At 45.5% G+C, this 23,829-nt stretch overlaps 1 protein-coding gene across 4 annotated transcripts in view; it reads left to right on the top strand.

The window, feature by feature from the left end:
* Positions 1 to 23,829, top strand: part of ADCK1 (aarF domain containing kinase 1) — a 139,855-nt gene that overhangs the window by 12,808 nt on the left and 103,218 nt on the right. For all 4 annotated transcript variants that reach the window (XM_070797925.1, XM_070797926.1, XM_070797927.1 and 1 more), the window contains 2 exons: positions 10,577 to 10,722; positions 15,395 to 15,478. In XM_070797925.1, coding sequence (XP_070654026.1) covers positions 10,577 to 10,722; positions 15,395 to 15,478 — 230 coding nt within the window. The remainder of the gene's footprint in view (positions 1 to 10,576; positions 10,723 to 15,394; positions 15,479 to 23,829) is intronic.

A 23,829-nucleotide genomic window follows, 5' to 3' on the forward strand; every position in this document is an offset into this window, starting at 1 on the left:
CAACATTTTAAGATCCTTTTTTCAAAAAACTTATTTTTCTCTAAAGGTGATTATTCTAAAGTCAGGTGCCACCCTCCGAAAGCATTAGATAAAGTTGCATTCCTATAGGGCAAAGTTGTGGTGTGCTATAACAAGAAAAGAATTAACTCAAGGGTCCAAGGTTACAAACATTAAAGCTACTACTTACATTCCTATACACCAATTATATTAATCAATACACTGCCAGGGACACAGCAGGTAAGGGATATGGAAACTTAGCAGCAAACATTGGCCCAACAAGTGAAAAACCCTTCACCAATACAATTTCTAATCAATCTTTTAACTGCTCAAAGGAATCTGTATTTAGACAGTTTAGAACACCTCATGCCTCTCACAGTTGGGAGGCTCTGAACAATCACATGTGGCCAGAAGAACCTATTCAGGCAGGCTAGAGGACTTCCAAAGGAGTTTGTAGGTTGAAACACTCTTGTCACGCCCAGAAACTTTATTAACTGGAGCTGTAAGTTAACTCTTTTTCATAGAGAGGTGGTGGGGGACAGCCCCCCCTAAAGTCAGAGGTGTAGGTGAGAGCACAAAGCAGTAGAGGAGGCAGACTCTGGTTTGGGGGGTAGATGCTCGAGAATTTCCAGGGGGACTCCTGAGGCTTGATCCCGCCTTTTTGTATGGCCGAGCCTCCTTCCTCATGACCTTTGCCACGGGCAGAGTTCCTCACGCTGGCTCCCAGCACAGTGGGTATTCTTTTTTTTTTTTTTATTAGCAGGGTTACTTATTCATTTATTTATTTATTAGTGAATTCTGCCCTTTGCATCTAGTGGAAAAGGCAGACATTGGACCAGATTATTAGACGTAAAAGCATTGCGCAATAAACCAGAGAGGAAGGAACAAGGAAGGCTGGAAGGTTGACTGACAAAAGGCTTCATAGAAGGTTAGTAGGGGATTGACTGTGGGAGATGAAGCTGCACAGGTGGATGGGGATGAGAATGGGGTGGGTCTTGAATGCCTTACTAGAGAATTTGGACTTTTTGGTAGATAGTAGGGAGGTAAGATAGAATGTGGTCCACTGGAGAAGGGAATGGCAAACCACTTCAGTATTCTTGCCTTGAGAATCCCATGAACAGTATGAAAAGGCAAAATGATAGGGTAGTGAAAGAGGAACTCCCCAGGTCGGTAAGTGCCCAATATGCTACTGGAGATCAGTGGAGAAATAACTCCAGAAAGAATGAAGGGATGGAGCTAAAGCAAAAACAACACCCAGTTGTGGATGTGACTGGTGATAGAAGCAAGGTCCGATGCTGTAAAGAGCAATATTGCATCAGATCAGATCAGATCAGATCAGATTAGTTGCTCAGTCGTGTCTGACTCTTTGCGACCCCATGAATCACAGCACACCAGGCCTCCCTGTCCATCACCAACTCCCGGAGTTCACTCAGACTCACGTCCATCGAGTCAGTGATGCCATCCAGCCATCTCATCCTCTGTCGTCCCCTTCTCCTCTTGCCCCCAATCCCTCCCAGCATCAGAGTCTTTTCCAATGAGTCAACTCTTCAAATGAGGTGGCCAAAATACTGGAGTTTCAGCTTTAGCATCATTCCTTCCAAAGAAATCCCAGGGCTGATCTCCTTCAGAAAGGACTGGTTGGATCTCCTTGCAGTCCAAGGGACTCTCAAGAGTCTTCTCCAAAAGCATCAATTCTTCTGCGCTTAGCCTTCTTCACAGTCCAACTCTCACATCCATACATGACCACTGGAAAAACCATAGCCTTGACTAGATGAACCTTTGTTGGCAAAGTAATGTCTCTGTTTTTCAATATGCTATCTAGGTTGGTCATAACTTTCCTTCCAAGGAGTAAGCGTCTTTTAATTGCATGGCTGCAGTCACCAACTGCAGTGATTCTGGAGCCCAGAAAAATAAAGTCTGACGCTGTTTCCACTGTTTCCCCATCTATTTCCCATGAAGTGATTGGGACCGGATGCCATGATCTTCGTTTTCTGAATGTTGAGCTTTAAGCCAACTTTTTCACTCTCCTCTTTCACTTTCATCAAGAGGCTTTTGAGTTCCTCTTCACTTTCTGCCATAAGGGTGGTGTCATCTGCATATCTGAGGTTATTGATATTTCTCCCGGCAATCTTGATTCCAATTTGTGCTTCTTCCAGCCCAGTGTTTCTCATGATGTACTCTGCATATAAGTTAAATAAGCAGGGTGACAATATACAGCCTTGATGTACTCCTTTTCCTATTTGGAACCAGTCTGTTGTTCCATGTCCAGTTCTAACTGTTGCTTCCTGACCTGCATACAAATTTCTCAAGAGGCAGATCAGGTGGTCTGGTATTCCCATCTCTTTCAGAATTTTCCACAGTTTATTGTGATCCACACAGTCAAAGGCTTTGGCATAGTCAATAAAGCAGAAATAGATGTTTTTCTGGAACTCTTGCTTTTTCCATGATCCAGCGGATGTTGGCAATGTTATCTCTGGTTCCTCTGCCTTTTCTAAAACCAGCTTGAACATCAGGAAGTTCATTGTTCACATATTGCTGAAGCCTGGCTTGGAGAATTTTGAGCATTACTTTACTAGCGTGTGAGATGAGTGCAATTGTGTGGTAGTTTGAGCATTCTTTGGCATTGCCTTTCTTTGGGATTGGAATGACCACTGACCTTTTCCAGTCCTGTGGCCACTGCTGAGTTTTCCAAATTTGCTGGCATATTGAGTGCAGCACTTTCACAGCATCATCTTTCAGGATTTGGAATAGCTCAACTAGAATTCTATCACCTCCACTAGCTTTGTTCATAGTGATGCTTTCTAAGGCCCGCTTGACTTCACATTCCAGGATCTGGCTCTAGGTGAGTGATCACACCATCGTGATTATCTGGGTCATGAAGATCTTTTTTGTACAGTTCTTCTGTGTATTCTTGCCACCTCTTCTTAATATCTTCTGCTTTTGTTAGGTCCATACAATTTCTGTCCTTTATCAATAAAGGACATCTTTTCATGAAATGTTCCCTTGGTATATCTGATTTTCTTGAAGAGATCCCTAGTCTTTCCCATTCTGTTGTTTTCCTCTATTTCTTTGCATTGATCACTGAAGAAGGCTTTCTTATCTCTTCTTGCTATTCTTTGGAACTCTGCATTCAGATGTTTATATCTTTCCTTTTCTCCTTTGCTTTTCACTTCTCTTCTTTTCACAGCTATTTGTAAGGCCTCCCCAGATAGCCATTTTGCTTTTTTGCATTTCTTTTCCATGGGCATGGTCTTGATCCCTGTCTCCTGTACAATGTCATGAACCTCATTCCATAGTTCATCAGGAATTCTATCTATCAGATCTAGGCCCTTAAATCTATTTCTCACTTCCACTGTATAATCATAAGGGATTTGATTTAGTTCATACCTGGATGGTCTAGTGGTTTTCCCTACTTTCTTCAATTTAAGTCTGAATTTGGCAATAAGGAGTTCATGGTCTGAGCCACAGTCAGCTCCTGGTCTTGTTTTTGCTGACTGTATAGAGCTTCTCCATCTTTGGCTGCAAAGAATATAATCAATCTGATTTCGGTGTTGACCATCTGGTGATGTCCATGTATAGAGTCTTCTCTTGTGTTGTTGGAAGAGGGTGTTTGTTATGACCAGTGCATTTTCTTTGCAAAAGTCTATTAGTCTTTGCCCTGCTTCATTCTGTATTCCAAGGCCAAATTTTCCTGTTACTCCAGGTGTTTCTTGACTTCCTACTTTTGCATTCCAGTCCCCTATAATGAGAAGGACATCTTTTTTGGGTGTTAGTTCTAAACGGTCTTGTAGGTCTTCATAGAACCGTTCAACTTCAGCTTCTTCAGCGTTACTGATTGGGGCATAGACTTGGATTACTGTGATATTGAATGGTTTGCCTTGGAAACGAACAGAGATCATTCTGTTGTTTTTGAGATTGCATCCAAGTACTGCATTTTGGACTCTTTTGTTGACCACGATGGCTACTCCATTTCTTCTGAGGGATTCCTGCCCGCAGTAGTAGATATAATGATCATCTGAGTTAAATTCACCCATTCCAGTCCATTTCAGTTCGCTGATTCCTAGAATGTCAACATTCACTCTTGCCGTCTCTTGTTTGACCACTTCCAATTTGCCTTGATTCATGGACCTGACATTCCAGGTTCCTATGCAATATTGCTCTTCATAGCATCGGACCTTGCTTCTATCACCAGTCACATCCACAGCTGGGTATTGTTTTTGCTTTGGCTCCATCCCTTCATTCTTTCTGGAGTTATTTCTCCACTGATCTCCAGTAGCATATTGGGCACCTACTGACCTGGGGAGTTTCTCTTTCAGTATCCTATCATTTTGCCTTTTCATACTGTTTATGGGATTCTCAAGGCAAGAATACTGAAGTGGTTTGCCATTCCCTTCTCCAGTGGACCACATTCTGTCAGATCTCTCCACCATGACCCGCCCGTCTTGGGTTGCCCCATGGGCATGGCTTAGTTTCATTGAGTTAGACAAGGCTGTGGTCCTAGTGTGATTAGATTGAGTAGTTTTCTGTGAGTATGGTTTCAGTGTGTTTGCCCTCTGATGCCCTCTTGCAACACCTACTGTCTTACTTGGGTTTCTCTTTCCTTGGGCGTGGGGTATCTCTTCACGGCTGCTCCAGCAAAGCACAGCCATTGCTCCTTACCTTGGACGAGGGGTATCTCCTCATTGCCACCCTTCCTGACCTTCAACATGGGATAGCTCCTCTAGGCCCTCCTGCACCCGTGCAGCCACGGCTCCTTGGACGTGGGGTTGGTCCTCCCAGCCACCGCCCCTGGCCTCGGGCGTGGGTTGCTCTTTCCGCCTGCTGCCCCTGGCCTCGGGCTTAGGGGCATGGGGTAGCTCCTCCCGGCCACCGCCCCTAACTTCGGACGCGGTGTAACTCCTCTCATTGCTGCCCCTGACCTCGACGCTGGGTATCTCCTCTCAGCCGCCCTCCCTGACCTCGGACGCAGGGTAGCTCCTCTCCGCCGTTCCTGCGCCATCGCAGTCTGGTACTCTCTGCCACTGCCCCTGACCTGGGACGTGGGGTAACTCCTCTTGGCCACCTCCCTTAGGGCATGGGGTCCTCCTGACTTCTTCCCCTGACTTCAGACGTGGGGTGGCTCCTCTCGGCTGCGCTTAGCGCGCCGGTCGCAGCCGCCTGCGCTTAGCGCGCCGGTCGCAGCCGGCAACCTGCATAGGAACCTGGAATGTCAGGTCCATGAATCAAGGCAAATTGAAAGTAGTCAAACAGGAGATGGCGAGAGTGAACATTGACATTCTAGGAATCAGCAAACTAAAATGGACTGGAATGGGTGAATTTAACTCAGATGACCATTATATCTACTACTGTGGGCAGGAATCCCTCAGAAGAAATGGAGTAGCCATCATGGTCAACAAAAGAGTCCAAAATGCAGTACTTGGATGCAATCTCAAAAATGACAGAATGATCTCTGTTCATTTCCAAGGCAAACCATTCAATATCACGGTAATCCAAGCCTATGCCCCAACCAGTAACGCTGAAGAAGCTGAATTTGAATGGTTCTATGAAGACTTACAAGACCTTTTAGAACTAACACCCAAAAAAGATGTCCTTCTCATTATAGGGGACTGGAATGCAAAAGTAGGAAGTCAAGAAACACCTGGAGTAACAGGAAAATTTGGCCTTGAAATATGGAATGAAGCAGGGCAAAGACTAATAGAGTTTTGCCAAGAGAACACACTGGTCATAGCAAACACCCTCTTCCAAAAACACAAGAGAAGACTCTACACATGGACATCACCAGATGGTCAACACCAAAATCAGATTGATTATATTGTTTGCAGCCAAAGATGAAGAAGCTCTATACAGTCAGCAAAAGCAAGACCAGGAGCTGACTGTGGCTCTGATCATGAACTCCTTATTGCCAAATTCAGACTTAAATTGAAGAAAGTAGGGAAAACCACTAGACCATTCGGTATGACCTAAATCAAATCCCTTATAATTATACAGTGGAAGTGAGAAATGGATTTAAGGGCCTAGATCTGATAGATAGAGTGCCTGATGAACTATGGTCTGAGGTTCGTGACATTATACAGGAGACAGGGATCAAGACCATGCCCATGGAAAAGAAATGCAAAAAAGCAAAATGGCTGTTTGGGGAGGCCTTACAAATAGCTGTGAAAAGAAGAGAAGCAAAAAGCAAAGGAGAAAAGGAAAGATATAAACATCTGCATGCAGAGTTCCAAAGAATAGCAAGAAGAGATAAGAAAGCCTTCCTCAATGATCAATGCAAAGAAATAGAGGAAAACAACAGAATGGGAAAGACTAGGGATCTCTTCAAGAAAATCAGAGATACCAAGGGAACATTTCATGAAAAGATGTCCTTTATTGATAAAGGACAGAAATTGTATGGACCTAACAGAAGCAGAAGATATTAAGAAGAGATGGCAAGAATACACAGAAGAACTGTACAAAAAAGATCTTCACGACCAAGATAATCACGATGGTGTGATCACTCACCTAGAGCCAGACATCCTAGAATGTGAATTCAAGTCGGCCTTAGAAAACATCACTATGAACAAAGCTAGTGGAGGTGATGGAATTCCAGTTGAGCTATTCTAAATCCTGAAAGATGATGCTGTGAAAGTGCTGCACTCAATATGCCAGCAAATTGGAAAGCTCAGCAGTGGCCACAAGACTGGGACAGGTCAGTTTTCATTCCAATCCCAAAGAAAGGCAATGCCAAAGAATGTTCAAGCTACTGCACAATTGCACTCATTTCACATGCTAGCAAAGTAATGCTCAAAATTCTCCAAGCCAGGCTTCAACAGTATGTGAACCAAGAGCTTCCAGATGTTCAAGCTGGGTTTAGAAAAGGCAGAGGAACCAAAGATCAAATTGCCAACATCCGTTGGATCATAGAAAAAGCAAGAGAATTCAATAAAAATATCTACTTCTGTTGCATTGACTATGCTAAAGCCTTTGACTGTGGATCACAACAACTGTGAAAAATTCTTCAAGAGATAGGAACACCAGACCACCTTACCTGCCTCCTGAGAAATCTGTGTGCAGGTCAAGAAGCAACAGTTAGAACCAAACATGGAACAGCAGACTGGTTCCAAACTGAGAAAGGAGTACGTCAAGGCTGTATATTGTCACCCTGCTTATATAACTTATATACAGAGTACATCACACTAAATGCCAGGGTAGATGAAGCACAAGCTGGAATCAAGATTGCCAGGAGAAATATCAATAACCTCATATGCAGATGACACCACTATTTCGGCAGAAAGTGAAGAGGAACTAAAGAGACTCTTGATGAAAGTGAAAGAGGAGAGTGAAAAAGCTGACTTAAAACTCAGCATTCAAAAAATGAAATCAGGGCATCTGGTCTCATCACTTCTTGGCAAATAGGTGAGAAAACAATGGAAACAGTGAGAGACTATTTTCTTGGGCTCCAAAATCACTGCGGATGATGACTACAGCCATGAAATTAAAAGATGCTTGCTCCTTGGAAGAAAAGCTGTGACAAACCTAGACAGCATATTAAAAAGCAGAGATACTACTTTGCCCACAAAGGTCTATGTAGTCAAAGCTATTTCCAGCTGAAGTAGCTCAGCTGGAATTCCAATACCTCCACTAGCTTCGTAGTCATGTATAGATGTGATAGTTGGACCATAAAGAAGAACTTATACTTTTGAACTGTGGTGTTGGAGAAGACTCTTGGGAGTCCCTTGTACTGCAAGGAGATCAAACCAGTGAATCCTGAACGAAATCAACCCTGAATATTTATTAGAACGACTGATGCTGAAGCTGAAACTCCAATACTTTGGCCACCTGATTCAAAGAGCTGACTCATTAGAAAAGACCCTGACGGTGGGAAAGATTGAAGGAGGAAAAGGGGATGACAGGGAATGAGATGGTTGGGTGGCATCACTGACTCTATGGACATGAGTTTGAGCAAGCTCCAGGAGATGGTGATGGACAGGGAATTCTGGCTTGCTGCAGCCCATGGGGTCACAAAGAGTCGGACAGGACTGAACAACAACAACAGGGATGGGGTAAAGGGGACACTGCAAGATGGTTTAATTTATTCTTTTTATCTACAAAGCCCTTACTTGCAGAGTTATGAACTGACCCCAGGAGTTGGGCCAGAACATTTGTGTTTAGTGAAAGAAATGAGTTTCTTAAATTATCCCTTTAAAAATAATTGCTTGCAGTCATCCTCCTGGGGTGAATGCAGTCATCTGGGGTGTGAATGGGTAGGATAAACTTGGAAGGCTTGTTTTGGGGTCATGGTTTCACTGATGAATTTGAACACATGAAGCCTCTATTAAAAATGAAATATTAACAAGAATGGGTCTCAAACTTGGCAGAAAAATAGCCCATTATGTTTCCTATTAAAATGCAGATTCCCAAGTCCTACACCCAGTGTTGATTTAGCGGGCCAAAGAGTGGGCTTCAGAAATCTTCATTTTTTTTTTTTTTTTACTGTTACATCATTATCATTATTAATTTTTATTGAAATATAGTTGGTTTACAGTGTTTCAGGTGTATAGCTAAGTGATTTATTTTAAGCATATTTTTGTTTTTCAGATTCTTTTTCCATTATACATTATTATAAGATACTGAATATAGTCCCCTGTGCTATGCAGTAGGTCGTGTTGTTTACTTTATACACAGTAGTGTGTCTCTGTTAATCTCAAATTCCCAATTTAGCCCTTCCCAACCCGTTCCCCTTTTGGTAATCATAAGTTTGTTTTCTGGGTCTGCGAGTCTAGCAGAAATCTGCATTTTTGAAATGGCACCCAGATTGATATTTTTTGCAAGTGTTCTTCTAACCACACTTTAGAAATGTTGGCTAGGAAAAGAAGACTGCAGAGGGAAAAACAATGGGATTATAAAAAGAACTGGGTCCCAAAAAGTCAAGAAAGGAGAGAAAAAGACACAGAACAGGTAGGAAAATAGAAAGCACAGAAGATGGTAAAATTAAGTCAGAATACATAAGTGACTATATTAAATGCAAACAGACAAAACCCACTATATACTATTTAGAGAGATAGTATAGAGTGTAAGTTGAAAGTAAAAGAATGGAAAAAAGCTGTCCCTGTGGATACTTTAAAAAAAATCTGTGACTATATTATAAGGCATGAGTCAAAACTGACTTTAAAGAAAGCAGAGACAGGCTATTTACAGCAATTGTCTCCATATGGAGGGGAATCAGAGGCACAGATCAGGGAGGGGATGGTCATAGACAGTCCAGCGCAGAAACAAACAGGGTGATGACCTAAATTTTCCTGCTGCAAGGAAATTTCCCCCTCCAAGTCTGTGCCGGATTTGTACTTGTGGGTGGCTTGGTGGTGGCACTTCTCCTGGGTGGGTCTTCTTCACTGGCAGCTGCAGCTGTGGTCCAGGATGTTAGATGGAATATTTCTCGGAATTGAAGGGGAAGCTGCCCGTTGGGTGCAGTGGCCTCAAAGACTGTGCAGCCACTTGGTGGACTGAGCAGTACAAGTAGGGTGGGAAAGTATCAGAGAGCTGGTAGCCCACTTGGTTCAGCTGAGCGGAACTGTGAGTTTGGTTAATCGGAGCATATCTGCAAGAGGACCTTGAGCCGTAAAGCAGCCTATGGGATTGGGAGTGGATGAAGTAATAACAGCCATGGTGTTGTCTTTCAAGGAGCTTACAGTCTAGAAAAGGGGCTGTCTATATTCTATCCAAAAGAAATAGTTTGAAAATCGATCTGATGTGGAGGGCTTACCTGGCAGCTTCTGAGCACCTGTCGTTTTGGCTGTGGCCCCTTCCAACCTGGGCCGAGAGGGCTGACAATGCCTGTGCGAGCTTACTGGTATAATAATAGCTTTCAGGTAACAGAAGTTACCATGCTCTCGCTTCTCTTATCAAAAGCAGCATGCTTGACTACATATTCGTCATCCTTTCTCTTATCCACTTTGATTTTCTTTTCAGCACTGATTCCCTGCTGTTCTTCTAGTACATACCTTATGATCTGTCACCCCCTCTAGAGCGTTAAGAACTTTGTTTTCTTTGCTGTCTCCCTAGTGCCTAGTGCAGTGCCTGGTACTGTGAAAGGAAGAAGGGCTTTGAGCATTGACTTGTGCTGGATACTGTGCTCAGCATTTCATACACGTGATCTCATTTTATCCCAACTACTATTATTTTTGAAATTTATTTTTTAGTTTATATTATTTTGGCTGCACTAGGTCTTCGTCACAGCGCATGAGCTTTCTCTCGTTGCGGCGTGTGGGCTCAGTAGTTGGGGCTCTAGATCACAGGCTTGGTGGTTGTGGCACATGGGCTTTAGCTGCTCCTCAGAATGTGGCATCTTCCGGGACTGGGGATCGAACCCTTGTTCCCTGCATTGGCAGGCAGATTCTTAACCACTGGACAACCAGGGAAGTGCTTCCCCAGCAACATTTGAGGTAGGTATCATCACGTTTTGCAAATGAGGCAATGTGGATGCAGTGAGGTTGAGAAAATGACCCCAAAATCATACAGTCTATTAAGTGGCAGAGGCCTGATTTGAATTTGGCTCCGTATGAAACCCTTTAACTGCTCCCCTTGCTCTGCTTTCCCGCTGCAGGGTCTGGGGACATGGCCAGAAGGGCTCTCAAGCTCGCCTCGTGGACCAGCGTGGCTCTCGCTGCCTCTGGCATCTGCCTCTACAGCAACAAGTACTTGGACCCCAACGACTTTGGTGCTGTCAGGGTGGGCCGAGCAGTGGCCACGGTAGGTTCTTCTCCTTTCGGGAGGGGCAGAGGAGCCGCAGCACTGCTTGCAGATGTTCATGCATATAGCCGATGGACTCACCAGTCACACTCATCGGCGATACACGTGTTCCGTGACCTGTGTGAAGCTCCCACTACACAGTTGCACTGTCATGGAGGTGCACTGCCCCCCTCCACCGCCCTGTGCCCCTGTTCACACAACCTCTGCCATCCTGAAGTTAAACATACAGTGGGATTGCCTGGGGTCTCTGTTCTGGAAACGTTACCTTTGCAGAACCTTCCGTATCTTATTTTAGGGACCGACTCATCAGGCGGTCTCCTTAGCAAACACACAGGGAAAGAGGCGTTTGCAGCTTTGATTAAATCCTAGCCGAAAACTTGGTCTGCCTCCAGTGGGCTCCTGGGAACAGTTCATGACGGACGCTGGGCTCACACTCAGAGTATCGGGGCCTGAAAGAACTTTGGGGATGTGCCCCAAGCCCCAGACTAAGAGAAGCTGAGCTGAATATTTGACTGTTAGAGGTTTTCTCCAGTGGCTCAGCGACATGTTCTGGTGTGATGGTGCCCTCTGTACCTCTGTTGAAGGCGGCTCCTCCAGAGAGCGCTGTGTAATTGCTCCGTGGTGGGCAGGTGGCCACATGCTTCACGCCTTCTCTCCTTCTTGGTCTGCTGCAGGATGAGCTCATGCATTCCTCCCCTTGGTGTAGATATATACTCCGAAGCACAATCTGTCTGGTCGTTTCTTTTAATACTCAGCATTGTCCTGTCTTCTCCCCAGCCTGGTTCAGACATGGGGCCTGCTCCTCAAGGTAAACTGGAACTTACCATAGCTCACGATAAGCAAATAGATACATAGACCATGGAATATGCAACGATTCCCATGTGCTTGCTAGGGGCCCTTTCTGAGCCCAGCATTGTCTTATAGGCTTCAGGGGTAGAAACGAACTGTCTTGAAAGAGCTTTTGACTGAGGAGTGTCCACACCTGGATGGGTCAGAAAAACAGTCTAAAGCCCAGGATTGTGTCAAGCTGTGGAGAAGGCAATGGCACCCCACTCCAGTACTCTTGCCTGGAAAATCCGATGGACAGAGGAGCCTGGTAGGCTGCAGTCCATGGGATCGCTAAGAGTCGGACATGACTGAGCGAATTCCCTTTCACTTTTCACTTTCATGCATTGGAGAAGGAAATGGCAACCCACTCCAGTGGTCTTGCCTGGAGAATCCCAGGGACAGAGGAGCCTGGTAGGAGGCTGTCTGTGGGGTCGCACAGAGTTGGACACGACTGAAGCAACTTAGCAATAGCAGTAGCAGTGTCAACCTGCGTGACTCAGGTGACGGCTGCTGTGGGACCTCAGACACAGGAGTGAGTCCTGTGGGCTGGGAGTCAGGATGCGTGTCTTAGGGGCAGCGGGGTTGGATGGAACCTTAGGAATTTGCATAGTTAGAGAGGAGGGATGAAGGTATAAGTCAGTGCTATATAAACCAGCCACTGGGTTGTACATTCTTTTCTTCTTTAAATAAGTGCTTTATTTGGGGGTCATTTTAGGTTTATAGAAAAGTTGGAAAGATAGTACAGAGTGCCCATATGCCCTTCATCCAATTTCCCCTAATATTAAAATCTTACATGACCATGATACATTTATGAAAACTAAGAAAGTAACATTGGTACCTTGCTATTTGCTAAACTCCAGGTTCTATTCGGATTTGATCAGTTTTATTCTGTTTCTGTTTCTGGATCTACTCCAGGATATCACATTGCATTTAGGGCACTTGAGTTTTGTTTTTGTTTGGCTTAGTTTTTTTTTCTTTTGAAATTTTTATTGAGGTTATTGTAGATTCACTGGGCTGTATATTCTTTAAAGATCCAGGCTCTGGTCTTTTTTTTGGGGGGGAGGGGGAGTGATATTTTAAAAATCCTCTTATTGAAATATGGTTGCTGTATGATATTATATAAGTTACAGGTGCACAATATTGTGATTCACAGGTTTTAAAGGCTATGCTTCATTTATAGTTATTTAAAAATGTTGGCTATATTCCTCATGTTGTACAATATATCCTTGTAGCTTATTTTATACCTAATAGTTTGTACCTGTTAATCCCCTTCCCCAATTCTGCCCTTCCCTATTTCCCTCTCCCCACTGCTATTGTTTGGTCACCAAGTTGTGTCCCGCTCTTTGCAGTCCCGTGGACTGCAGGACACCAGGCTTCCCTTTCCTTCACTATCTCCCAGAGTTTGCTCAACCTCATGCCCGTTGAATTGGGGATGCCATCCAACCATCTCATCCTCTATCGTCCCCTTCTCCTCCTGCCCTCAATATTTCCTGCATCAGAGTTTTTTTTCCAATGAATTAGCTCTTTGCATCAGGTGGCCCAAGTGTTGGAGCTTCAGCATCAGTCCTTCCAATGAATATTCAGGACTTGTTTCCTTTAGGATGGACTGGTTGGATCTCCTTGTAGTCCAAGGGACTCTCAAGAGTGTTCTTCAACACTGGTGCTCAGCCTTCTTTGTGGTCCAGTTCTCACCCCTGTCCATGACTACTGGAAAAACCATAGCTTTGACTAGATGGACCTTTGTTGGCAAAGTAATGTATCTCTACCTTTTAATATGTCTAGGTTGGTCATAGCTTTTCTTCCAAGAAGGAAGCGTCTTTTAATTTCATGGCTGCAGTCACCATTTGCAGTGATTTTGGAGCCCCCCAAAAATAAAATCTAGGGCTCCAAAAAAATTGCTTCCATTTTTTCCCTTTCTATTTGCCATGAAGTGAGGGGACCAGATGTCATGATCTTCAATTTTTGAATGTTGAGTTTTAAGCCAACTTTTTCATTCTCCTCTTTGACCCTCATCAAGAGGCTCTTTAGTTCCTCTTCACTTTCTGCCATTAGAGTGGTATCATCTGCATAGCTGAGGTTGTTGATATTTCTCCTTTCAATCTTGTTTCCAGTTTGGGATTCATCTAGCCCAGCATTTCGCATGATGTACTCTGCATAGAAATTAAATTAACAGGGTGACAATATACAGCCTTGACATACTCCTTTCCCAATTTTGAACCGATCCATTGTTCCATGTCTGGTTCTAACTGTTGCTTCTTGACCTGCATAAGGGGTCTCAGGAGACAATAAAGTGGTCTGGTATTCCATCTCTTTAAGAATTTTCCACAGTTTGTTGTGACCCACACAGTCAAAGGCTTTAGCATAGTCAGTGAAACAGAAATAGATGTTTTTCTGAAATTACCTTGCTTTCTCTATGATCCAATGGATGTTGGCAATTTGACCTCTGGTTCTTCTACCTTTTCTAAATCCAGCTTGTATATCTGGAAGTTCTCTGTTCATGTACTGCTAAAGTCTAGCTTGTAGGGTTTTGAGCATTACTGTGAGATCATGTGAAATGAGCACAATTGTATGATAGTTTGAGCATTCTTTGGCATTGCTGTTCTTTGGGATTGAAATGAAAACTTAGCTTTTCCAGTCCTGTGGCCACTGCTGAGTTTTCCAAATTTTCTGGCATATTGAGTGCAGCACTTTGACATCATCTTTTAGTATTTGAAATAGCTCCGTCGGAATTCCATCATCTCCACTAGCTTTGTTCATAGTAATGCTTCTGAAGGCCCACTTGATTTCACACTCCAGTATGTCTGGCTCTAGGTGAGTGACCACACCATCAAGTTTGTTCTCTATATCTGTGAGTCTGCTTCTTTTTTTATATTCTCTAGCTTGTTGTATTTTTTGGATTCCACATTTAAGTGATATCATTCGATTCCACATTTAAGTGATATCATTGACTATTTGTCTTTCTCTGTCTGACTTATTTCACTGAGCATAACGCAGGGCTCTGGTCTTAATTATCCTTGTGGACCACTCAGGCCACGTCTTGCTAGTGGTTGGTATTCAGTAAGTATATATGGAATGGAATGACACTTTGGGAGTATAGACAAAGGAATGGATTTGGGAATATAGACAAAGGACTCTTCTTAATACCAGCCTTGTTAAGCCCCTTAATTTCTAAGGGCCTCAGTTGCTGAATTCTAAAAAGGAAGGTTTGGGCTCAGCAACCCTCAAGGCTCCTCTGTACCTGAGATCCCTGGGAGCCTGTAACTTTCTGATTCATCAAACATAAGGGAACCTCTTCTGGAGTTTTGACCAAGGGACCTAGATTTAAAATTTATGCTGTTAGAGCAAACATAAATATGAAATGGTGTTTATTTGTGATACAGAGAGATGGGATAAGTTTATCCAACAGCATTCATCTAACTAGTATTTGTTGAGCACTCACCTGTGCGCTTGGCACTGTGAAAGATGGCGGGGATACGATGAAGAATAGGAAGGATATGCCTTTGTGCTTATAGAGCTTAATTTCTAGTGAAGTGGAGACTGTCCATATACAAGGAAACCAATGAGCAAGGCAACCTTGGATGGCGGTTTGTCATGATAAATAATTGGGAGTTCCCAGTGGGTGGGGGTCTCTTTAGATTGAGAGTCTGTGCAGGGGTGGTATTTGTGCAGAGCCTTGACTGATAGGGAGAGACCAGCTAGACCAGAATCTGGGGGCAGGGCCTCTACAAGATAGGATTGCTTCTCTGGACATGCCACCTGTGTCAGGGGACTGTAGATGTGGGCCTTGGATAGTGGAGTAATATTTGATGTCTGGTGCTAAGCCTTCCTTTTTCTTGGTTCACAGACGGCTGTGATCAGTTATGACTATCTTACATCCCTGAGGAGTGTCCCCTATGGCTCAGAGGAATACCTGCAGCTTCGATCCAAGGTAAGGACCTGTGGGACCCATCTGAGCCGGGCCAGATAAGTCCAGAGATGACTGCAAAGCCAGCAAGCTTCTGGCGTGCAGCTGGAGGTGGGCAGGTGACGGGGTGGGGATTGAGGCAGGTGGCTTGGGAGGAAGGAGGGGAGCTGTTTTAACGCCCAGGGGGTGGGCTGCCAGGCTGCCATGAGGCTGGGCCCCCTGGTTCTAAGGTTGTAAATCTAAAAGGTGCTCTTGGGGAGGCCGGTGTGTGTTCCCGGGGAACACAAGTGTCTGCGATGACTCAGGAGGGCAGAAGGCAGGCTGTCCCTGATAACTCAGCTGGCTTTCAAACTGCCTCGTCAGGCAAAACTGAGGTTAATTGCTTTCCTGTCCTCTGAAGGCTACCCCTGCTCTAGGCCTCTGAGTGGCGCTGTTGACCACACACTCCGGTCTCATTTGGAAAACGGTAGTTGATTTTGGTGCTCTGCCTACATGTCCCAGAAAGTTAGGGGATTAAGCAAGAGGGCACTTGTGTGGGATGTAAGTTGAGTTTGGGGTCAAGTAGAGATATCTTTGGGCTTCCCAGGAGGCACAGTGGTAAAGAATCCTCCTACCAATGCAGGAGACACAAGAGATGCAGGTTGGATCCCTGGGTCGCAAAGATCCCCTGCAAGAGGAAATGGCAACCCACTCCAGTATTCTTGCCTGGAGAATCCCATGAACAGAGGAGCCTAGTGGATTAGAGTCTAGAGAGTTGCAGAGTCAGATATGACTGAGCGACTGAGCACGATAAATACCTTCGGTTCTTCCAGAGAGAGGTGTGTGATAGACAGAGGGAGGTGTGTGATAGATCTGTGTATCTTGGCTCAGCCTGGAAGGCCCTCTGCCCCTTAGAAAATTCCTCGTTATCCTTTGGGACTCAGCGCAGACACCTTGCCTCTGTGATGCTTTCCTCCTTAGTCATCCTAGCTGGCTGGAATAATTACTTTTAAAATTTTTATTTAAACTTTTCATTATGAAAATTTCAACCATCCACAAGGGTAGAGTAGTATGAACCCCTGTGGAACTGTTAATCCAGCTTCAGGAATTGTCAGCATTTTGCCAGTCTTGTTTTATCTGCTGTCCCCTTTATTAATTCCTTCACTTACTTCATTCGTTACTATTTTTTGCTGAAATACTTAAAAGCAAATCTCCAGCATCACATTATTTGTAAAAACTTCAGTGTCTATCTGTAATAGATAAGGACCTTAAAAAACACCTTAACTATAGGAACATGATGATTCAGTCACTCAGTTGTGTCTGACTCTTTGTGACCCCATGGACTGTAGCATGCCCGGCCTCCCTGTCCATCACCAACTTCTGGAGGCTACTAGAACTCATGTCCATTGAGTTGGTGATTCCATCTAACCATCTCATCCTCGGTCGTCCCCTTCTCCTTCTACCTTCAATCTTTCCCAGCACCAGAATCTTTTCCAGTGAGTCAGCTCTTCACATCAAGTGGCCAAAGTATTGGAGTTTCAGCTTCAGCATCAGTCCTTCCAGTGAATATTCAGGACTGATTTCCTTTAGGATGGACTGGTTGGATCTCCTTGCTGTCCAAGGGACTCTCAAGAGTTTTCTTCAACACCACAGTTCAAAAGCATTAATTCTTTGGTGCTCAGCTTTCATCATACCTAACAAAATTGATGATAATCTTTTAATACCTCTAATAGCTAGTCTATATTCAAATCTGCCTCGTTGTCCCCCCAAATTTTTTTTTTAAGTTGATTAAACCTGTATCCACCCAAAGTGAATATATTACGTTTGATTGATGTTTTCTATATGTTTTCAAGTCCATAATATGTTCCCTCCCTCCTTTTCTGAGAAACTATTTGCTTGTTGAAGAAGCCAGATCATTTATCCTGAGAAATTTCCCACATTCAGTATTTGGCTGATTGCATCCTCAAAGTGTCGTTAAATGGGAAGTAAATTCAGTGGTACACAATTCAAAATATATAATATTTGAACATACAAAATGATCCTCCTCTCCCCGTTTCTCAGGTACCCAGTTTTCCTGCCTGGAGGTGATCATTGCTTCCTGGATATCTTTCCAGAGATATCTTCCTATTTGGATTTAATCACTCTATCTTTGTTTCTGTATACACGATAGGTGGTTATGTGTCTTTCTCTCTCTTTAGACCATAAATTCCTTTAGATCAGGGACTGGGTCTTTCTTTTTTTTTGCAGCTTCTACCTCTATCCGTGAGGCCTGAAACTGAGTTAACATCTGTTTCAACGCCAGGCTGTAACCTGCTAGCTCCCTGCCTTGGGAGACACCCCAGAAAGAGTAAGGTTTGTAGACAGAAGACCTGAGCTTGTGCTTTAAGAAGGTCTTTCAACCTTTTGGAGTGCCATGTTCCTTGTCTGTGGGCTACAGGTGGCTATGCCACTTACGGAGGATTATATGGACAGTGCCTGAGCCAGTTTTTTATAAATATAACTATAAAACAGGTATCAAAAGTCAGTCAGATGTCTACTAGAAGGTACGTTCCATGAGGACAGAGAACATCTGCGGCACCTGTTACAGTACCCAGGACACAGCAGGTCCTAAATAAAGGTTTGTTGAATGGACGAACGAATGAATGAAATATTAGCTTTTATTGGAAGATCTCGAAGTCCTTGTCTCTGAGACTCAACACCACCTGCTTTCCCTTACCCCATTTTCTCCAACTCAGCAGTGCTATGTATGGGCTTTGGAGCCCACCAGAGCCACATTCTACAGAAAATCTAGGCCATGGAAACAGGGGTAAGTCCTTTGCCTTGGGGAATCTGCAGAATGGGCAGGGGAGCAGTTGTCCTGAAGACAGCTGGCCTCCGTGTGTCAGGCATCTGGAAAGCATTGAGGCTGCAGGTCAAGGAGAAGCTGGGGGGATGCAATAAGGGATGCTCAGCCTGGCAATTGACGAAAGATCAGCAGTGGGTGGTGGCTGGCACCGGATAACAGGGTGCAGGCTGGACCCCGGGAGGTGTACCCAGGAAGGGGGAGCTGGGTGGCATGAAAGAGCACAACTAAATACTGCAGGAGTGTTTCCTTCTATCGGAACACTTATCTGTTCTGGTCTGAGAGATGATAGAGAAGTGCGTGAAGGGGAAGACATAATTATCTCACCTGTCAAGCCAGCATCCCTGGGTCCCGGAGTGTGCGGGCGCCAGATGAGCTTGGCTGGCAGTGACTTCGGGAAGCACATACAAGGTTGGTGCTCAGCTGGCGGGCACCGTGGTGACTCAGCTCTGCGTCAGGAGCGGGTGGGAGCCAGGGTGGAGGAGTGTCTTCTAGGGCACAGGGGCACTTTGCTATGCAGTAAGGGCACAGGACGGGACCCAGATACCTTGGAGAACCAGGCTTCTGACGCCCAGAATGCTTATAAACAGAGATGGCGGGTGTGAACTTGCTTGTGCGTAAAGCACAAAGAGGGCTTCTCAGGTGGCTCAGTGGTAGAGAATCCGCCTGCCCATGCAAGTGACGTGGGGTTCAATGCCTGGGTCAGGAAGATCCCCTGGAGAAGGAAATGGCAGCCCACTCCAGGATTCTTACCTGGAAAATCCCATGGATAGAGGAGCCTGGCGGGCTACAGTCCATGGGGTCCCGAAGAGTGGGACAGGACTTAGTGACTAAAACAACAGCAGCAGCAAAGCACAAAGAAGTCACTGCTGGTCCAGACATCCAGACAGTGGGCTGGAGGAGGCAGCACGGACTTGATTCTGCCCGAGGGGTCGGGTGTAGTGGACAGATGTTAATTTTGCAGTGCAGGAGTCATCCTCGTTTTAGGGAGCAGCATCTAAATTTTCCTTTGGGGAACCACCCCTATCTCATATATACGTGCCATGAGGTTTGAGTGGGGTTCCCCCCACTCTCAGGGTGGACATGTGACTTGGGCTGTCGGTGTAGTCCATTCCTCTGATTCCAGGATGAGTATCTAAGCCAGTTCTGGTTAGTGAGCATCAGTCAGCTCTAGAACTTTTGAGGGTGTCCCTCAGGGGACACTGTCTTTTCTGCTGGATTAGTTGAGAGTATCAGATGTTGGCTTAGAGCTGCTGGCAGCCGTCTTGCCACCATGAAGTGAAAGCCCATCTGTGAATGGAATCAATATTGTAGAGAGATATGTCATTTGAATCTAGAGATCTAGCTGAGCCTGATGCTAGATGACCACTGGACTTTTCATTTGTTTATGCCAAGAAATTCTCTTTTTGTTTCAGATGGTTTGAGTTCAGTTTTCTGTTCCTTGTAGCCTAATGAGTCCTGATATATTCTTGGGGAAGCATACTGGATCTGTGTGTGTGTGTGTATTTGGAGTGGGAAGAGCAGGAGAGTGAGAGGGATAGGATATGCCTTTTCCTTCCTTGATCAGAGTCCTAATATCAGGAGGGGACCTTGATTGCTCTTGTGACTGAGAATCTTTTTAGCTGAATTCAATTTCTTGTTACGGAGCCGGTCACTGGGCTCCTGTGGTTTGCTTCCTGGGATACTTCAGGTCCTCGGTGTGTGTGTGTCATATTAATTACTATAGTTGTTAATAAGTATTTGAGCTTAGGAGGTAGTGATGTAAATATTCTTTTCCTCTTGGCCTGAGAAGCAGATCTAAGGAGATGCAGGGCTCTGCCAGGTGGAGAACAGGAATGTCAGCTTTATTACTGATTAATGCGGGGTTGGAGCAGGTGGGCTTCACCTCTGAATTTGATAGACTTACCTGCCCAGGTATAGATGAGGCAGGACAAGCCTCTCAAGTGGGGTCCTGCCTCTTAGGGCAGAGAGGGGCAGGTGGACACAGTTCCAGATCCCAAAAGGGAGGAGAGAGGAAGAGGTGAGCCCAACTCACCAATCCGGTTGATGATTGCTCCTTCCACAGGGAGGGCGAGAGAAGGGAGAGAGAGGAGCTTACACCTCTGGGGAGCTCCCTCCGGGTCCTGAAACTTGAGGACAGGAGCTTCACCTGCGCTCTTACCCTCAAAAGGGGAGGCAGCTGTACATTTGCTGTAAGACCCCTTGCTGCCCGTTGAGCCCTGTTAACCTTCACACCTGACTGTTTAGGGACACAGGCTGCTTCTGGCTGGAATATGGGATGGCAGTTTCCGCATTACTGAATTCTACATTTTAGGGGAAGGAGTCATACTTTGTCAACCTTTAGAACTACGGCGTACGGTGAGGTATTTGGGGGGGAAATGGACTCCACTTCTGACTAGTGGTTATTGGTCAGAGGAGCGGAATAAGTGTCTCAGGTAAGCCGATGGCTGTTTATACTCGATCCATTGAAAGACATCTTTGGCATCAGCCCACTCAAGGCTCCAATGTACAGATGTGGGACTGGAGACTCAGAGGCAGGCTGTGCTTTCTTCAGGACCATGCAGGTGTGTGGCAGATCCTGGACTTGCTCTTGGACATCCAGATCTTGCCGAGTCCCAGGTTCTTTGCCCTCTATACTTGGTTGTCTCCCTTTTTATCCACTTGCAACCTCAGGGAAAGCACCAAGTTGGATAAAAAGTAGAGCCAAAAATGTCTGTGTGGCTTCTCCCCTAGTGGGAGCCCCGAAGCTGTGGTTCTGCCTGGGGTGGGCTTGGGAAACAGAGGAGAGACAAGGGCAATAGAGCTTTCTCCCTGGGATCCCTTTACTTATTTAATCCACCAACCAAAGAGCTGTTAATTCAACAAATATTGGGAGGTTTGCATTCCCCAATGGAGGGGAGTGTAGACCCTCCAGAGGAATCAGTAGATGCTAGTTCTTTTGTTTTGGGAAAGTGTTTCAACTCTTGAGCTGCTGAACAACTGCTGGTTTTGAGGATAACCACATTCTCAGCTTTGGAGAAGGGAACAGCTACCCACTCCAGTATTCTGGCCTGGAGAATTCCATGAGTTGTGGAGTCCATGGGTTCGCAAAGAGCGACTGATTGAGTGACACGATTGAGCGACTTTGACTTCACTTCACATTCTCAGCTTGGTGAGGGTGTGATAATTCAATAAGCATTTTAAAGATCTTCTTGCTGTGCGAGGGGAACTGTGGCAGCATCTAGCTCTTTAGGAATATTCTCTGAAACTTGGGACTGTCCTGGTCAAACCAGTGCATGCCTTCACCATTCTTCCGTCCACCTGTTACTTTAACCGGCATTAACCGAGCCTGCTCTGTGCCAGGCGCTGTGTCAGGCTCAGGCTCAGAGGATCTAAAGGGAAATAAGGCTTAACCTCTGCCCTTCAGTTGCCCACAGCCTGGTTGGGGGAGCAGGCATGAAGTCTCCAGTTGCAGAAGATCAGTGTGTTTTCATTGTAGCTCTGGCCCCGTACAGCAGCTAACTCCTAGCCAAGAGGTTGGGGGCAGGAGCCCTGCCTGGGAGGGGCTGCTAACCCAGCTGGGGCTGGGGGTACCTGCCTGGATTGCCTCCTCCACGGTTGCCTTTTCTAATGGTGCCACTGTTCCATGGCACGTTTGGTATCTGTCAACCTGGCATGGATGCTTTTCAGTGAGTTTTCATGGACTCTGTCCTGCAGACTCCTTTTGCTGCTTTCGTTTGTCATCATGGAATATTTTGCCTCAGAGTGTGCTGCTCAGAGCGGGAGGGAAATTGAATCCTTGCTGCCTTGATGACTGGCTTTCTCAGAGTTTGTGATAATTTCTGCAGGAGCATGAGCTGCATTTAATTTGCTCTGGTTGGGTCATCTGAGGACCAGGTCTGTGGTGTAGGGAGACCAGAGTCTGCTATTGAATCTAGCACCTCCTTTTCAATATACGCAAACCTTTCTGAGTACTGCCTTGCAAACCTCCATGACTTTCTGCAGTGGCCCTGACCCTAGCGTCTTTCTGATTCAGAGAGAATTCCACAGCAGGAGGCTGTTGGGCCTTGGTGTGAGCTGCAGAAAGCCTTTTGGGGGTCCATTCCCATTAGTGGGAGCCCTGGGGGAGAATGTGGCGTGCTTTGTGCTTCCCCTGGAGATTGGGCCCACTGCGTGGCTTTTCTGTAGTTCCCAGGCAGCTCATGCAAATGCCAAGTTGTCTTCTTGGTTGCCCTAAACTTCTCAGTGACTTATGGACCATGGCCAGAAACAGTACCCATTTTGCCATGTCTGCATGCCTCTTATCTTTTTAAAACGAGTGAAATATAGGACCTAAAAGAGATATAAAATAATTTAGTGACCACCCTTACACTCTCTGCTTAATTTCAGAAGTGATACCTTACCCTACAATTGTAGACTCCTAAGTACTTCTTCCCTGATTCCAGCCTCCTTTCTGTATAACCAGCAGCAAGCACTGTCTTGAATTCACTGGTTATCATTCCCACTCACTTTATATCCCACTATTCATGTATTGGTATGACCTTTTGCATTTTATTGACTCTTTTTTCCTTTATTTGGTTTTGTTCTAAGCAAACATATCTGTGAAATCACAGATTTGATAGACTAGCGTTCTTTCTGTGGGTCTAATGCATATGCAAATAAGATTTGTTTTTCTGGTGTTCTGGGTACCACCCCAGATCGCCTCTTGTGCCACTTTTTTGCACACCATCCCTGGTAACCAGGTCACACTTGGGAAAACACAGGCTTCACCACCTGTAGCAGATGCTGGGCCAAACTCTGGCTTGCCCCACCATTGCCTTGGTCTTTCCCCTGCTGGGCTTGGCTGCTCTCTTTCTAGCTTTTCTCTCCCCTCAGCTCACCCGGTCTATCTGTTAGGGCTGCTTCGGGCTGTAAGCTGCCTGATGGGATGGTGTTTGTTCCTGCTGCTCAGAAGCAGTGATCTCTTTCCAAAGGCCACAGCTGAAATGAAACAAAATAAGCCCTTGGCTTTTGGTGACAGGAGGCCATTGCCTGCGCGAGGGCATCTCTCCGCTCTGATCAGCATGATCATCATCATTAGCCAATTCCTCGTGTACAGTGTCTGCAGCATCCTTGCCTACACGGGCTGCCTTGATCCTCGGGGATGCTGCCCCGAGCTGCTCTCCAACTGCCCCTGCCCCCTGGTTCTGTGGGGGAGCTGGTGGAGGGCAGAGGGCCCTGCTCCCCAGAGATGGTGTGCTGATGGGGCAGGAGCCAGAGAAACCCCAGCTTCAGCCCGTCTTTGCTCATATCAGAGTCCCTCTCAGATTAACCACAGCTGGGCTTCTCACTGCTGATGGCTTTTTCCTCAGAAAACCTCCCTGCAGTTTCCTTTTTCACCTTGGATGGGATGCTTTCCCATGACCACACTGAGAACTGGTGCTTTCAAACTGCGGTGCTGGTGAAGACTCTTGAGTCCCTTGGACAACAAGGAGATCAATCAATCCTAAAGGAAATTAACCCTGAATAATCATTGAAGGACTGATGCTGAAGCTGAAGCTCCAGTGCTTTGGCCACTAATACGAAGAGTTGGCTC

Source organism: Bos indicus, chromosome 10 (assembly GCF_029378745.1).
Source record: "Bos indicus isolate NIAB-ARS_2022 breed Sahiwal x Tharparkar chromosome 10, NIAB-ARS_B.indTharparkar_mat_pri_1.0, whole genome shotgun sequence".
NCBI lineage: Eukaryota > Metazoa > Chordata > Mammalia > Artiodactyla > Bovidae > Bos > Bos indicus.